General features: G+C 43.0%; 2 protein-coding genes across 5 annotated transcripts; one reads left to right on the top strand and one right to left on the bottom strand.

Moving 5' to 3' along the window:
* Positions 1-153: 153 nt before the first annotated feature.
* Positions 154-9,855, bottom strand: thbs4a (thrombospondin 4a). 2 transcript variants are annotated; one of them, XM_046387235.1, is made up of 25 exons: positions 9,576-9,855; positions 8,960-9,133; positions 8,038-8,220; positions 6,977-7,174; positions 6,618-6,865; positions 6,359-6,461; positions 6,169-6,260; positions 5,346-5,397; positions 5,021-5,223; positions 4,786-4,923; positions 4,585-4,665; positions 4,340-4,492; positions 4,107-4,211; positions 3,906-4,013; positions 3,606-3,765; positions 2,473-2,591; positions 2,335-2,387; positions 2,160-2,244; positions 1,948-2,044; positions 1,683-1,861; positions 1,449-1,497; positions 1,137-1,333; positions 793-965; positions 569-708; positions 154-481 (listed from the first exon to the last, which is right to left on the bottom strand). In XM_046387235.1, the coding sequence occupies exons 3-25, from the start codon at positions 8,117-8,119 to the stop codon at positions 432-434; spliced, it is 2,865 nt and encodes a 954-aa protein (XP_046243191.1). In that variant the 5' UTR covers positions 8,120-8,220; positions 8,960-9,133; positions 9,576-9,855; the 3' UTR covers positions 154-431. The 2 variants fall into 2 exon arrangements, with proteins under 2 accessions (XP_046243191.1, XP_046243192.1); XM_046387236.1 differs by having other exon boundaries at positions 8,038-8,124.
* A 39-nt stretch (positions 9,856-9,894) lies between these two features.
* Positions 9,895-14,646, top strand: mtx3 (metaxin 3). Of its 3 annotated transcripts, none has more exons than XM_046387239.1 (9): positions 9,895-10,049; positions 10,901-10,970; positions 11,304-11,380; positions 11,493-11,585; positions 11,674-11,856; positions 11,945-12,021; positions 12,446-12,603; positions 12,829-12,917; positions 13,088-14,646. In XM_046387239.1, the coding sequence occupies exons 1-9, from the start codon at positions 9,957-9,959 to the stop codon at positions 13,181-13,183; spliced, it is 936 nt and encodes a 311-aa protein (XP_046243195.1). In that variant the 5' UTR covers positions 9,895-9,956; the 3' UTR covers positions 13,184-14,646. The 3 variants fall into 3 exon arrangements, with proteins under 3 accessions (XP_046243195.1, XP_046243198.1, XP_046243197.1); XM_046387241.1 differs by lacking the exon at positions 9,895-10,049 and adding an exon at positions 10,125-10,349; XM_046387242.1 differs by lacking the exon at positions 12,829-12,917.
* The last annotated feature ends 41 nt before the right edge of the window (positions 14,647-14,687 follow it).

The following is a 14,687-nucleotide window of genomic DNA, read 5'->3' as shown; positions in this document are numbered from 1 at the left end:
TGCAGAGACGTGGGTGTCACTGAAGTTCACATTGTTCAAACTCTTTAATAAAACTTCCATTGAATGACATGTGCTGTCTTTATTTGCAGATTAAGTTTTCCTCCATAAGGACAAATGACATACAATAACCTCATGTTAAAAAAATGAGATAGCTTTGATTTTGTAAAATGCTTAGGATTTTATTGTTAAAACAGTATTGCATTCATAAATGTACTGGCTTCAGTTAAACTGAATTAAAGTATATAATGCCCAATGTTATGCTTCCCTAAGATCCTCTCACTCATCACCAAAACTGTCCATCATGTTACCTCTCACATACATTTTTCCAACTCTAACTCGCGTTCTCTACCTCTTTGTTCTCAGCAGTGAAGCTCTGCTCCTTTTATTCATGTATTCAACACGGCTACAAGTCGTTTCCCTGATGGATCGCTTCACTGTGTGTTCTGGTCACTGAGATCCTGGTAGTCAGCAGGGATGGTGTCTGCGAGGATGAGAAAGAAAAAGCAACTTATCAGCATACTTACAATCATGTAGCTGACTGGACTGCATTTAACTTACAGACACTCACCGTTGCAGCGGTACTTCAGATTGGACCAGATTATATTTTCCTGAGAGAAGCAGAACACGCCCAGCCTACCGCCTCTCATGCTGGTGTCAATTATCACCCCCGTGTCCGCCACCAGGTTAGAACCCTCAAAGAAGCGAGCCCTGGTTCACAAGTGACGTGAAACTAGTCAGTTCACACGGTGTGAGTGTGAAAGTCTCCATGAGTTGGTGTGTGTCTGTTTGTACCTGATGTATCCAATCTGTGGTCTGTGCTGGAGGAACCAGCGGTAGGAGACCTTGTCCTTCCAGCCGACGTTCCTGGGGTCCTTCCACAGGAGACGGACCTGCTCGGCGGTGTCTCCAGTGTGCCAAAGGGAGTTCCTCAGATACTCACCAGGACCGGTCTTGGACTTCACGACCTAGTGACAAAAAGCAACGTAGCAGAAGGCAAACCGGGAGTGACGACAGATGATGAAAGTGGGCACACATGCAAATCTAAATGCTCCTGATGATCAGGTAGGCACCTCGCACGGCATCTCGCTGACACTGCCGGGTGAGTGATGGGTTTTGGATAAAATACAGCCATTTACCTTGAGTTGTATTCCCGGCTCGGCAACAGCTCTGAAGGGCGCAGCCTGCCAGTATGTTTGTTCTGTCTGTTTCCACATCACCACGTAGAAGGAGGAGGAGTCCTGGTAGCCGAAGATGAAGCCAGCATAGTCATCATCGGTCACCGTGTTCACGTGGAACGTTCCCTCGAAGTCAACCCCACTGAACGCTGTGTAGCCTGCAGATGTCGACAGTGGAGAAGAAATACACAACATGAAGCGAAGAAGTCAGAAAATGTTCTGTTGTTAAAACAAACAAGACGGTAAGACAGTGTGAAGGTGTTGTCTGCTCACCTACAGCAAGGCCAGGGTCAGAATTCATGGTCTGAACTATCTCCATGCCCTGTGGGGACAAAAGATCCTCACTTTGTTTGTACTTTTACAGGATTTGTTGCTGAAGATCAACAAAACAATCACAGTTTTATCTTGTTTAAAGTTGAATTTTACTTTAGGTTTGATTTATACACAAAGACTGATTGAAACTGTAAGAGCTAAGATGATGGGAGTTAAACTTTGGCTACTGTGTACCTGATTGAGGACAACCCAGTTGGGGTCAATCTGAGAGTCCCCCTCTGGGTCCAGCACTACGGTCTGATAGGCTCTGAAGTCAGTCAGGGTGATCTCAGCGTTCTCTGGGCAGTGGTCAATCCTGTCTATGATGCTGTCTTTGTCAAAGTCTCCCTCACATGCATCTCCAACTTTGTTGTCTGAAATACAAGGACACCACTTAGGAACCACACGGCAGAAACACATACTTGTGCACCCCAGGGAACAAACACGAAACAATACTAACTGTCCGAGTCCTTTTGATCTGCGTTGGCAACTAGTCTACAGTTGTCATCATCATCCAGAATGCCATCGTTATCATCATCATCATCGCATTCATCTCCCTATTGAGATAAAACAGCACATTCGGATGAGTGTAAACGAGGAGCCGTTTCTTTGTCAAATTATGATGCGCTGAATTATTTAGGCAAAGCATGAAGAAGTAGATTAGTTTAAAACCATTCCATCTTTGTCAGTGTCCAGCTGAGAGGAGTTGATGACTGTAGGACAGTTGTCCTTTGTGTTCTGGTGGCCGTCACCGTCACTGACAAAGAGGAGGCAGGGCAGGTAAAGCAAAATGGCAAAACATTGTAAATCCTTTTTTGTACATTTATACCACAGATCGTGACAGTACCTGTCTATGTTGTCGTCACAGGTGTCTCCTACAAGGTCATCATCTGAGTCCGACTGCAGGCAGGGAAAACAAACTGTCGGGTTGGCGTTATGGCAGCAGATGTATCATGTTCAGGTTGTTGTTTGTTTGGTGTGTTACCTGGTTAGGGTTGACCGTATCAGGACAGCTGTCACAGGCATCTCCCACCCCATCGTTGTCTCTGTCTTTTTGATCTGGGTTGGGGACTCGCTGGCAGTTGTCAAGAATATTTTTCAAGCCTGAGAACAGGATAGACAGCTCAGCACTTTAACTTCTGTGTCATGCGTAAAAGCACAGACAAGAAATTTAAAAAAAAAAAAAAGCATTGACAGATCGCAGCCCACCGGCATAGCCGTTCAAATGCATCACCAGATGGCAGTGTTTGTTAAAGACGGAGGGGAAATAGTTTCCAGCGGCCTTCAATGCCTGGCAGACGTTTACCATGGAAAAATGCTTTTAGAGAAGAGACAGACATGACCAAGCCCTTAGCAATCCAGCCTTGGAGTTAAAGACATAACCAAGAGGTTGGTAATCTGCCAAAACCAATGGACATGGGTCACTAAACGGAGTCTAAGCATGCAACGTGCGTAAGCACATCACAGTAAACATGCGGGGAGAACACAAAGGCAAGAAGTTAAAACTGTGTTTCCAATGGAACATATGAGCCATTGCAACAAGGGTAATCAAGTGAAGTATGTGAGAACAGTTTGTGAAACAGAACTTATGGCTCCAGTTGGAACATTTAACATTTAACACTACTTTTCTAATGGGGTTTTAAAGGTTTGTTTTTAGTTATTTCCCTGAAAGCCAATGATCTAATTGGTGAAGGATGTGAATTGGAAACAGAGGTAAAAAAAAGACCAGGAGTATGTTATGAATAGATAAAGTGCTGCCAGTTGTGCCACTTTCCACCTAACAGGATTGTAAAGGTTGTATTCTTGTCTCAACAGTCTGGTCCAAAATAGTCTGGTTTGGATAATCCTCAAAGACACGTTGGTATTTTAATACAATTATCAGCCATCAAGTTTCACACTATGTTCCTTACTTTACTACCTCTAATTGACGCGATAAAAGCAGTAATGGTTCAGTCATTACACCTCTCACAGTAATGACCATTTGACCTTTCTAGCCACAATGACCATTTACAAAAATTGTGCTCTGTCCTTCAAATTACACCCAGTCATGCGTAGGAATCACAAAACTATGTGACTATAACAATAAATTGACCTTTAAATAATAACAAACACCCTTACCGTCCCCGTCCATATCATCATCGCATTCGTCTCCCAGCCCATCCTGATCGGTATCCCTCTGTGAGGGATTATCGACTGTTCTGCAGTTGTCACAGGCGTCACCATGGAGATCCTGATCACTGTTCCTTTGGTCCACATTAGGAACAAGCCAGCAATTGTCCTGGGGCAGACAAGTGAGGTTTTCTGTATAGTGGATGGGCTCAGTGATAGATAAATTACTCTTAACAGAAAGTTAGAGCCCACCAAAAAATCTGTGAGCGCGCATTGTGTGCTGGGCCTGTGGAACTACAAGGTACCTACATCAATGTTAATAATGCCATCACTGTCTGCATCATCATCACAGGCATCACCCATCCCGTCCCTGTCCGCATCCTCTTGACCAGAGTTCGGCACGAACACACAGTTATCCTGAAAACCACACAGCAAAACACACCCACAATTAATATTTAATGCTAGCGTGAATTAAACGCAAGAGAGGGTAGTGGGTGTACACATGAATACCTGGTTACAGTTGTTGTCTATGCACTTGAGCTTGCTGTCAGGATAGGCGTCGATATCTGTGTCCTTTCCACACATGTAGCCATTACCTGCCCAACCAACACCACACTAACACATATGCAAGAAAGAAAAGGCATAGCGTGACATGTTTTTGCAAATTTCCAAATGAGGGTGAGTGAGTGAGACGCACTTATGATCACAAGTGTTCATCAAGCTGAATGACGTCACATTCTTACCACACAGCTGATGCTGCCGTCTCTCTCCACGACACACTCGGCATTGATGTCACAGGGGTTAGGTTGGCCGTTGGGGCAAAGCCTGGTACCATGGCAGCCTCTCACCTGGTCACCTGTGAAGCCAGTTTTACACTCTCCACAGCGGAAGGAGCCCTGGTGAAGATGGTACAGGGTCACAAACAGGTCAGTGCATCCTGCTACCAGAGAGTGTGATGATAACCATACGGCAGCCCCAGTGGTCTTACTATAGTGTTGTAGCAGTGCGAGTTGGCAGTGCAACCTCCATTCTCAGGTGGGCCCAGACACTCATCTATATCCTCACACACCTGGGAAGAACAGAGGAAACTCAGTGCATAAAAAAAAGGATTCATTTCCTGTAAACAGGCAACAGATGAGTCAAACAGATTTCATGTCTTATATCCAAGTTATTGTTTTTGTTGTGGTACCTGTTTGTGTGACTTAGCATAAGATACTCCCACTCCAGTTATCTCTGGTCCGGTGTATCCCAGAGGGCATTGCCCGCAGCGAAAACCAGGAGCGGTGTTCACACACGGGACACCAGGGAAACACGGATTGAACTGGCACTAAAACACAAAAAATAGAAGAACAAATGCGAACAAATGTTACTTTCATCTGCTGGCTGCAGAGACAGAAGCACACTACGGAATATAGAATCCCTACTTCATCTACGTCATCACAGTGGATCCCATCTCCTGTAAATCCATCAGGACAGGGGGCACAATGAAAACCCCCCGACTGTGCAGGTATGCACATGTTCTGTCTGAAACAGGTCCCGGGTGGGCACTGAGTCAGAGGATGAGGCTGCAGGAGAACATTCCCAGGACTTGGAGCAGGACGTGAGTTGGTTGGACTGCCTCCAAGACCTGTGGGGACACATAAACAAATATGAGAGGCTCCATGTCGAAATGTCACTGTGTCAGTAGTGTTTAAACACAGTGTAAAGGAAAATCATAGTTTCATAGATCACAGCTTTTGCACTGCTTACCACAGGGCAGACATTCTGTGATGGTGTTCCTCAGAAAAGTCGTCTCCTTAATCTTAACCAGAAAAAAAACAGAGTGTACAACTGTTAGTCAGACTAAACTGTGCAGCTTGGGTAGCTGTGGTATCACTTTACATAGCAAACAGGGGTATTTTAACTAGAGAAAATCTGAATAAGATCGAGAAGCTTTGAAAAGCAATAAAATGTGTGTCTGCAGAGATCTGTTTCCTCACATGAAGGATTCTCTCAGTCTGTCTAACAAGACTGAACTATATAACGAGCATTTCATTGCCTCAGGCTCCCTGTTTGATGCCTTATCTTCCAACAAATCTTCCGCTTTAAATGATCATCTGAAACCATCCTCTTTTCATTTGAAACAAGAGCACTCCAAAATAAAAAAAAAAAAAAAAGCTCAGTTCCTCACAATCTGGATTCTCACTTTTCACAACAAATTGCCAAATTTATTTTCTTCTCATCCCGAAGAAAAAGGAAATTCCAAACAGTTGTGAATCAGCCCACATTCCTCCACTTTCGAAAGCAGGTAACTCTTCGAAACAGCCAGGGACATTTTCTGCAAACCAGAGCTCTATAAACTCTTTTCTTCAATTTTATCCATCAATATTAAATCCTAGCATCAAAAAAAGAATCATAAAGGGAGTAAAACAACATCATCAAATTATTGGACAGTTTATTATAGCTCTATGTTGAAATGCTGTGCTGTGGTGCTTTTATTGATGTTCCAAATCATTTTGAACAATTTCAGTCTTCCATCAGGAGCTACCCCTGTGGGACACACAAGACCAGATCAAAGACCAGCTGCTGTTACCTGCTGGAGGAGCAGCTCCTTCATCTCAGATAACATGCTCCTCAGCTCCAGCATGGTGGCCTGGTCGTGTACCGTCCTTCCTCCCTGGATACCTGGGAGGAATTTCACAAATTGGAAATAGAACATCAGATACACCACACATCCGCCAGATTTGATTTAAAATGACTGCATGTGCAGATCAGGTTCTCACCCAGCAGCTGCAGGGATTCACCCTGACCCATGCTACAGGCCTGCAGAGTGGCCACATTGTCTATGGTGTCCTCTATCACCAGCTTCAAGTCTGTCAGTTTATCCTGAAAGAGGAACAGAAGAAAATTTGATCAAATTTCCAGCACTCACAGACTGTCTTGTTATGTATTGTTCACAATGTAAGTTGTTGCACTGCAGTAGTCATATTATATTTGTGTCAAAATGTATAATTTACTCTCAACCCTAAACATCATTTTCACCTGTCGACCCGACTGCAGGGTCCTAAGTGCCACCTTGTTGGGACCCTGAGGGAGAGACCCAAATGCAGCTGGCAGATCATCCAAAGTGTGTGTCAGTCTGCAGTCTATATAGATGTTGAGGCGAGGTGGACCGTGCTGTAAGCCTCTGGCATGTAGTATGACATGGTGATCTTGACCATCTGCCAGGGAGGGATGGTTGAAACTGGTCGTGCCAAATCTGCCATCAGTCTTCTGGTAACGAAGGGTCACTAGAGGTGAAGAGAATGAAAGACAGAGAGGCAGCAGTTAAAACAGATAAGTGATAAAGCAGACTGATTAGGTTGTTGTCTCTGTTACTATGTGTGAGTACTTGAACTCACTCTTGCTCAGTTTGGCCTGCACGGTGAGCTCCAGGTACTTGCTGTTGTCTGTGGGGTTGATGACACTGAAGAGAGAGGTGGGGGCTTTGTTTTGGATCCTGAATGAAGAGAGGAGGAAAGCCTCATCTCGCCCTTTGTTCTTCAGGCTTCCTTGGAGCAAGTCTGGCAGGCAGTCTGGTGAGGCCAGTAGGTCATAGACTAACACAGGAGAGGACCGGTAAAAAGGTGCTTTATGTTGCTGTAGCATAATTCTGACAAAAAGTCCAGAGAAAAGGCATGGATTCACACGGGCAAATAGGAAAACATACAGAACAGTGGTCAGTCAACAGTGTGCAGGGAGATTTGGAGATCAGCAGCACACCAAGTGAAAGCACTTCATCTGGACTTTGTTTATGGTCAGTATTGCTGCAGTTTTTGTCTTGATGGCTGTGGCACACACTGTACTGTGGATTGCTGCTGCTGAGTCAGTGTGCCACGGTGCTTTATTGTGTGTGACAGTGCATCTGTATGTGCATGTGTGTGTGTGTAAGTGCACATTCATGTTCGCATCCTGCTGTGATTTATAGAGTGCCAGACTGGAGCTGCAGAAGAGAGTAGCAGTAAACTCTCTCCAGTGGAACGAACCCACTGCCTCACACCCACATGCACAGACACATTCACACATGTACACAATAACGCTTACACACAGCCCATTGGCTGAAGTCGAGAATACTACAAAGTAACAGGAAATTGTATGGAAACATTTGCGTGTAGATTCCAGTCAAAACAACGTTTTGCGCATGCACTTTTTCAGATGGCTGTTGGTGTGGTTTCACCATCTAAGACTGGCCTTGTTTAGATCAGGCTGTTACCACATTCAAGACATCAACAAGCTACCAAAAAAAAAAGCCAGCTTCAGGCCAACCAAACACCTTTGTTGTTTTGGGGCTCGCTGCAGATTAGAAGTTGTAGGACCAGTCAAAATGCATTGTTAGAAATTCATAAATGAAAAAGACAGCCTTTGAGGAAGACCTACTTGTAAAGAGCATGTATTAACATGTGCTGATGTGGAGAGTACTTACCAATGCCTTGAGCTGTGACAGTGAGCACCAGCTGTTGCAGCACCAGAGACAGAGCTGCTGCTCCGGCCCACACACCCTTCATCGGTGCTACAGGATGGGACACACCTCAGGACCAGCTGTGCTCCTCAAAAAAGAACCAAGTTTCCTCTTGTGGATCAATGAGGAGTATCACAGGTTAATCACCTAATTTAATGGTCCAAAAGAATGATGGACAAATCCAGATGTTGAAGCAAAATCTTAGCAGAGGTGAGATGGTCTTGTTGCCACAGCCACACCTTTTAAAGCAAAGGGGAGGGTCTCTGTCTCTCGGGTTGCGAAAGTGGCACAGAGTAGGGACTATTTTCAGTTTGAGGGAGTGTCCCCTGGCTACTTTAGTTTGTTAGAAAGTGGTAAGTTTGTCAGTACATTGCATATCTTTAGAAGTACTCATACAAGTACATGCTAGAAAATAAAAAAAATAAGGCATTACGCATAGTATTTTTATTCTAAAAAATGTATTTATGTATTTATGACCCAATTTTGATTGATACTTGAGCCTTTGCGTCTTGAGGATTTGTAATATAAAACCATAAAAATTACTCTAAATCCACCTGGATAAAGTCAGTCAACTCAAAAAAAAATGTCTGGGGTCTTAGGAGGAGGAAAACCTGATTCCAGCTGGTCACTGTTTATCACAAACATCATGAATCTGTTTCATCGACGTTGATTTCCTAGCTCATCTTCAGTTAGCCAGTTAAACTGTATAACTGTATGCCAGCTGTTTTCAATTCAATTCAACGTGTTCTCGATGCCTCTGCAAACCTTTTCTTAATTTCATTTGTTTGAGAATGTGGGAAAGGAAGGACAAAGAGGCCTGACTTGGGACCCTGGAAACATTTCACGATACACGTCTGGTACTCATCTCAAAGCTTTCTCTACTAACCTCAAGTAGATTTCAACATCTCAGCTGCTGGTGCAAGCCAACGAGAGACATTTACCATCCCTCGGTGCATTATCACCGTGCATCCGTCTGTGTCTGGCTGTCTGGTCTCTGACCAAACACCTGGCACCCTTCAATAGTCTGACTATCAGCCCCGGGACAGACATCATGCTACTGCTGCTGAAAACAAATAAAATGGAAATTACAGCTTGAAATGGAATGAAAATCACTTACTCAGTTCTTGCTATAGTAAGTCATTCTCAGTTTACATGGAAGCATACAGTTTATCTCTGTTCCTGTCAAGACAGGCCCCTTTACTGTTTGTTTAAAAATGTTTCAAACCAGCCAATAAAGACAAAATGAGAAACTCGGCAATATGAGTATTTGATCATTTTTGTTCTCATGTAGCCTTTAAACTACACTGACTGCACATCACCACGATAAAAAACCGCACAACTTGGTTAATGCAAATGAAATTGTAGAGTTTAAGTATGTAAGTATGCTTCTTTTAACAATAGATACGCATATTTGTAGTACTGACCAAGGATGCAGATAGGAAACAAGCTAAATAAATAAATAAAAACAATTAACACATTTGAATTGTGAGCTCATTCTTGACCTCTGAACAGCAGCTGGAACAGCAGTCTCACGACGAGGTCCATTGAGAATCCGTTCTGGAGTTTCCCATCAAATCACATCTCGGCAGACAACGAGGCCCTCATTGTTTACTGTTTTTTACTATATTTTTTCTTTGTCGGGATCACGTCAGCATTGCTTACCAATTTTATAACCCTTAAAGTGACGTAAAGCATCATCCCATTGATCCGAATGATGAACTGATCAATTTTTGCAATTGTTATTAAAATAATTATAGCTCCATTGTCATATTCAAAGCACTTGGCAGAGGACACCTGAACATGTTCCACGTGACAGACGTTCTTTCCTCACTCGTGCGGCGTCTGATATGACAGGTACCCCGTGACGTCACCGGCCGTTTTCCATGACTCAAAACATGGCGGCTGCCATGGAGCTGAGATGCTGGGGAGGAGACTGGGGTTTGCCTTCTGTCCACACCGAGTCTCTGATAGTTCTGGTAACGTTAGCGTCTGCTTGTAAAATAATAATCATAACAATGATAACGTACGTACATGGCTACACTATCCAGGCTTGCTTTGGAAGACGAGACGGTTCTTCTCGGTTTTCTCTGCTCTGTGTTTCTCTGGTTAGCTTCCATGCTAACTTAACCTGCCTACTGCAGTTTGCTCGTTAGCCGCTCATGTTCAGCTCGATGTGCAGGATAGAAAGCAGCATGTGCAGCTGAATTTCATATTTGGTCAGCTGCAGCATGACAACTGGGACTTAATGTGGCTGACTGTCAGAAGTCACTGTCATGGTTAGTAAAAATGCGGTCCTTCAAGGTCAGTTCATTCGGTCTCCGACCTTAATTTATTTGTGTGTATTCCTCGGTCTCTCGCGAGGCAGGTGGCGACGGTGGCCGACGTGATAATAACCTTGTCAGAAAATGAGCATTGCGTTGTTTGCTGGCTGTTGATCGTGTTGTCTCTCTATGAAACCATGCAGTTACCACTCTTGCCACAAGGTGAGACTTTGACTAATTTTCTGACCAAGATGATTGTGATTATAGTGGTCCTTTAAGCCTGATCTGTGTTTTAAAGTCAGCCAACTTCCTGATAGAGAGATAGATAGATAGATACTTTATTGATCCCGAGGGAAATTCAAGATGAAGGTACTCTGATTACAGCAGTCATCTAGCTTCATTGCAAGATTGATACCATACTGTACTTGGCCTTGACTATAGCATTACAGCCCTGCATTAGGGCTGTACACAGATCGGGAAGTGTTCCTCTGAATTTTGCGTGATGGAGTGGCTTTTAAATCGTAAATACACAGACTTTCCTGATTAAAGTGTGGATTTTCTTTCAGGCATACGCCAAGTTTTCTGGGGCAAAAATCACAGTTTCTCCAATAGACTGGACATGGAAAACCCTAACAGGTGGGCAGCTGCTTCATATAAGTCATCAGTTCAAAACATCGTGGTCCAGACACTGGTGATTGCTATGTGGTCAACTGAGAATTATGTGGCTTATATAGGAATGTTTTGCTAAATATATGAAGTTCAGGTTCAGAGAGTTACGTGTATGTCATTCATTGGGAGCTGAAAATTTAGTTGACCCAAAAATGAGCCTGAAAATACTGCAAAACACTTTTTGAGGCATTGTTTTTTTTTATGTTAATAACAAGTCAATGCACACACAATCCCACTCTAAATAAGGTGATGACCTTTTTCTTGAACTGTAATATCTTCTCCCTGTTGTTCAACTTGCAGCGACAGTCCCAGAGTTACTTTGTGAAGACTCTGCAGTTCAAGAACCTACACAAATTCTCAGCTTTCTGAGGAAACATGTAAGAGTGGATGTCAATGGTGCTGATGGTCCATCACCTTGTCATTATGTCCCTACGGTTGTTTGGCATAATCAGTAGATTTAATGTAATATTTGTGAATATTATTTTCCAGAGGTTTAATGCAGACTATGAGCTATCAGCCAGACAAGGAGCAGACACCATGGCGTACATCGCTCTACTTGAAGAGAAACTACGACCAGCTCTGGTAACTTCATATCTCTTCTGCCCGTTCCCCTGTTAATACTAATCTGTGAGTATGGTTACTATTGAGAGTTATAATCTGCGTCCCACAGTTGCACACTTTCTGGGTGGATGCAGAAAACTACGCCAATGTGACACGGCCGTGGTTTGCTTCACGGTCGCCGTTCCCTCTTAACTTTCTGGTCCCCAGTCGCCATGCCAACACTGCCCTTTCCCGCATCCTTCTGACCAAAGGGGAGGCACCGCTACACAGAATCACTGAGGTGGAGGGAAAGGTAAATATTGTTCTGACTGACGTGATGTAGCTGTGACTGCAGAGTTCTCTTTTTCACAACTTCTTATCTCTCTGACTGTCTACCTCAGATCTACAGTGATGCTAAAGAGTGCCTGAATCTTCTCTCCTACAGACTGGGATCAGCAAACTACTTCTTTGGCAACTCGTGAGCGTTGTAATTTTTACTGACTTAAATGTTCATTTTATGTACCGTAAATACATGTCGGTGCAAAGCTATTGGGAAACAATAGATGAACAAGCTTGAAAAATTAAGATGGAATTATTGTATAATTATCTGTGTAATTAACTTGAGTTGTGGTCCTTAACTGTTCAGTTGATTGCAGCTTTCTGTTATGGGAAAGAAAAAAAGCATGACTCCTGGGAATACACAACTGGAGTTTGCTATATGAATTGGGATTTCTCTTAAAGTATGAAAAATCATACGTGATATTGTCCACTTAATCGTTCTGTGAGAAATCAGACTTAGCCAGTGCTTCGCAGTGTTCTACTTTAGATGCTTCATAGGCCTCTGTCGCTTGTTTTTGTGTGTGCCTAAATTATTTTTTGTCTTCATGTGTTTGTGTTTGCAGGCCGACCAGTCTGGACGCCTTTGTGTTCGGTTTTGTGGCTCCACTTTACAAAGCCAGTCTCCCCAGCAGCTCTCTGCAGAGCCACCTCAGACAGCTGGACAACATCACATGCTTCTGTGACAACATCCTCGCAGTCTACTTCAGCTCGGACCACCCTTGTAAGATTTGGGCTTTAGTTTAGTGAAGATGTGTGGGAAGTTTTATATTTGCAAGCAAGCAAAACGGCATAACATCATGAGCATTTTGCTTCTTCTCACCTCTGTGTTTCACTGCGTTGTTGCTCTTTGTATCTGCTTTATTTTTAACATTCTTGCTGTGTTTCTAACTCTCTACTATTTCCTCCTTCTTCTTCTCTGGGTTGTCCCCTTGCATCTTCTCTGCAGGTCCTCCTCCACCTGTTCAGGAAACAATGGATGCCAACCTCAAGAAACTAACGCAGCTTGTAAATAAAGAGTCCAACCTGATAGAGAAGGTGCTTCTGCTTTGCTTTTATCTTCTTTGCATGGGCTCAAGGTTACATTTGGCAAGTGCAGTCTGAGATTAGCGCTAAAGGTGTATCCGGTGTCTCTCAGTGAGCCATTGTCACATTACTTTCCGCTAATATGAGTGTGCTCTGACTAAACTGCGCATCCTGTACTGTAGATGGACGACAACCTCCGCAGCAGCCCTCAGCACAAACCCCACAAACCAGACCCCAAACACAGTCTGGCCAGTGAGAAGAGCTCCACCCCTGCCTAACCGCTCATCCGTCAACCCTCATCCATCTTTATGAATGGAGGAGGAACAGCCTCTGGATGAAAGGTGCAGTTCTGACTTTGACTCAACATCTTGAAATCAAGAAACTGTCATCCAGCTGAACTGTAACTTGAATGGAAATATGACTATATTATTATATTAAAAAAAAGACTTTTATAGCAAGATAATGATGCTAGAATTCAAATATGCTTGACAGCGATGGAAAAGTGCATGTGTGAGGTTTTTTAAAAAGGTTGAGCGCATGTATGTGGTTAAGTATGGAAAGCTATGAAGTGGTGCTTAACGAGAAAGACACAGGAAAGCCAAAATGAAATGAAAGGTGACACTGTATGTCCCCTGAGTGGGCCACTTGTCCATTTTCCTTCAAATCTCTACTTCCTTTTGTCTTCTGTGAGGAATTTCTGTATCTCTGTTTGAATTTTCTTGCTTTTCATCACACTACAGTAAGAAACATGTCCTCATGTGCCTCATAAGTATTCTGAAGGAGGATAAGTTAAAGGATAACTTGGTTACTAAAGTAAAATGGTGTTTGGCCTCAGCACATTATGGCAAGTTTTGTTTAGTTATCTTATGTTACTCCAGTTTCTAAATCTGTGTTTTATTCCAGACAGTCTCAGATTGTTTAACAACTTTCGAAGCACACGTCCTTACCCGTATCCACTGTAAAAAAGTTGTGTAAATTCTAATATCATTTTAATCAGTGTAATGTACAGCATTGCTTGTATAGTTGTAAATAGAGTCATGATTAAAATCAATGCAATTTACTCGTGGTTCCCTCTAAAAGAGCCAGTCGGCTTGTTCATAATCTTCGCTAGGTACGCCAGGTTAAGGGCCTTATGCACTGCATTAACTGTCACAAACCACTGTGTCATTCACATCAACTGTGTCTGTTGTTGCCTTGTTTTTCCACATCCATTTATTTCATTTTTGTTTGTTTGTTTTGTTGTGTTTTTATTTGCTATGCCTATTTAACAGTCACCTTGATGAAACTGAAGTGTCTGTCTGCTTTGGGAACGTCTCATTAGCTGCCTTTTATGGGTTATTTGTACCATCTGAATTTCTGAAATTGAAATTAGACTGTGCAATAAGTTTTTGCTCACATATGACTGAACTGTGTTGATACTTGGGTTCTTGTAACTTCCAAGAAAAAGAAATACATGACATGGTTACATTCCCTTTAAAGCACACATTCTGAAACAGAAGCATTCATTGGGTGTGTGTGTGTATGTGTGTGTGTGTGTGTGTGTGTTGATGGACTATAAACAGGCTTGCGAGGACCATATGTGTGCAGTGTGCCTTCATGATCCTCATGACAGTAATTAACGTTTTAACATGTTCATAATTTTGCTACTTTGTCATAAAATACCTTTATTTCTTTTGCCGTTGTTCATTCTCTGTTGGTTACAGCCGTCTTCATATTATTGAAATACAAACATGTTAAACAATCCACGGCCACTGTCTTTTTTCAAACCAAATCAACATATGA

This window comes from Scatophagus argus, chromosome 4 (assembly GCF_020382885.2).
Source record: "Scatophagus argus isolate fScaArg1 chromosome 4, fScaArg1.pri, whole genome shotgun sequence".
NCBI lineage: Eukaryota > Metazoa > Chordata > Actinopteri > Scatophagidae > Scatophagus > Scatophagus argus.
The sequence above is the reverse complement of the archived record's forward strand: the minus strand, read 5'-3'. Positions and strand labels throughout refer to the sequence as shown.

Excerpts from the sequence above, each read along its gene's own strand:
- thbs4a (XM_046387235.1), bottom strand. The coding sequence starts at position 8,119 with ATGAAGGGTGTGTGGGCCGGAGCAGCAGCTCTGTCTCTGGTGCTGCAA. Across the intron at positions 2,592-3,605 it reads TGATGATATGGACGGGGACG|GCTTGAAAAATATTCTTGAC; the intron begins GTAAGGGTGTTT and ends TCCTGTTCTCAG. Across the intron at positions 966-1,136 it reads AGCCGGGAATACAACTCAAG|GTCGTGAAGTCCAAGACCGG; the intron begins GTAAATGGCTGT and ends TTTTGTCACTAG.
- mtx3 (XM_046387239.1), top strand. The coding sequence starts at position 9,957 with ATGACTCAAAACATGGCGGCTGCCATGGAGCTGAGATGCTGGGGAGGA. Across the intron at positions 11,586-11,673 it reads AGAAACTACGACCAGCTCTG|TTGCACACTTTCTGGGTGGA; the intron begins GTAACTTCATAT and ends TGCGTCCCACAG. Across the intron at positions 12,604-12,828 it reads CTTCAGCTCGGACCACCCTT|GTCCTCCTCCACCTGTTCAG; the intron begins GTAAGATTTGGG and ends TCTTCTCTGCAG.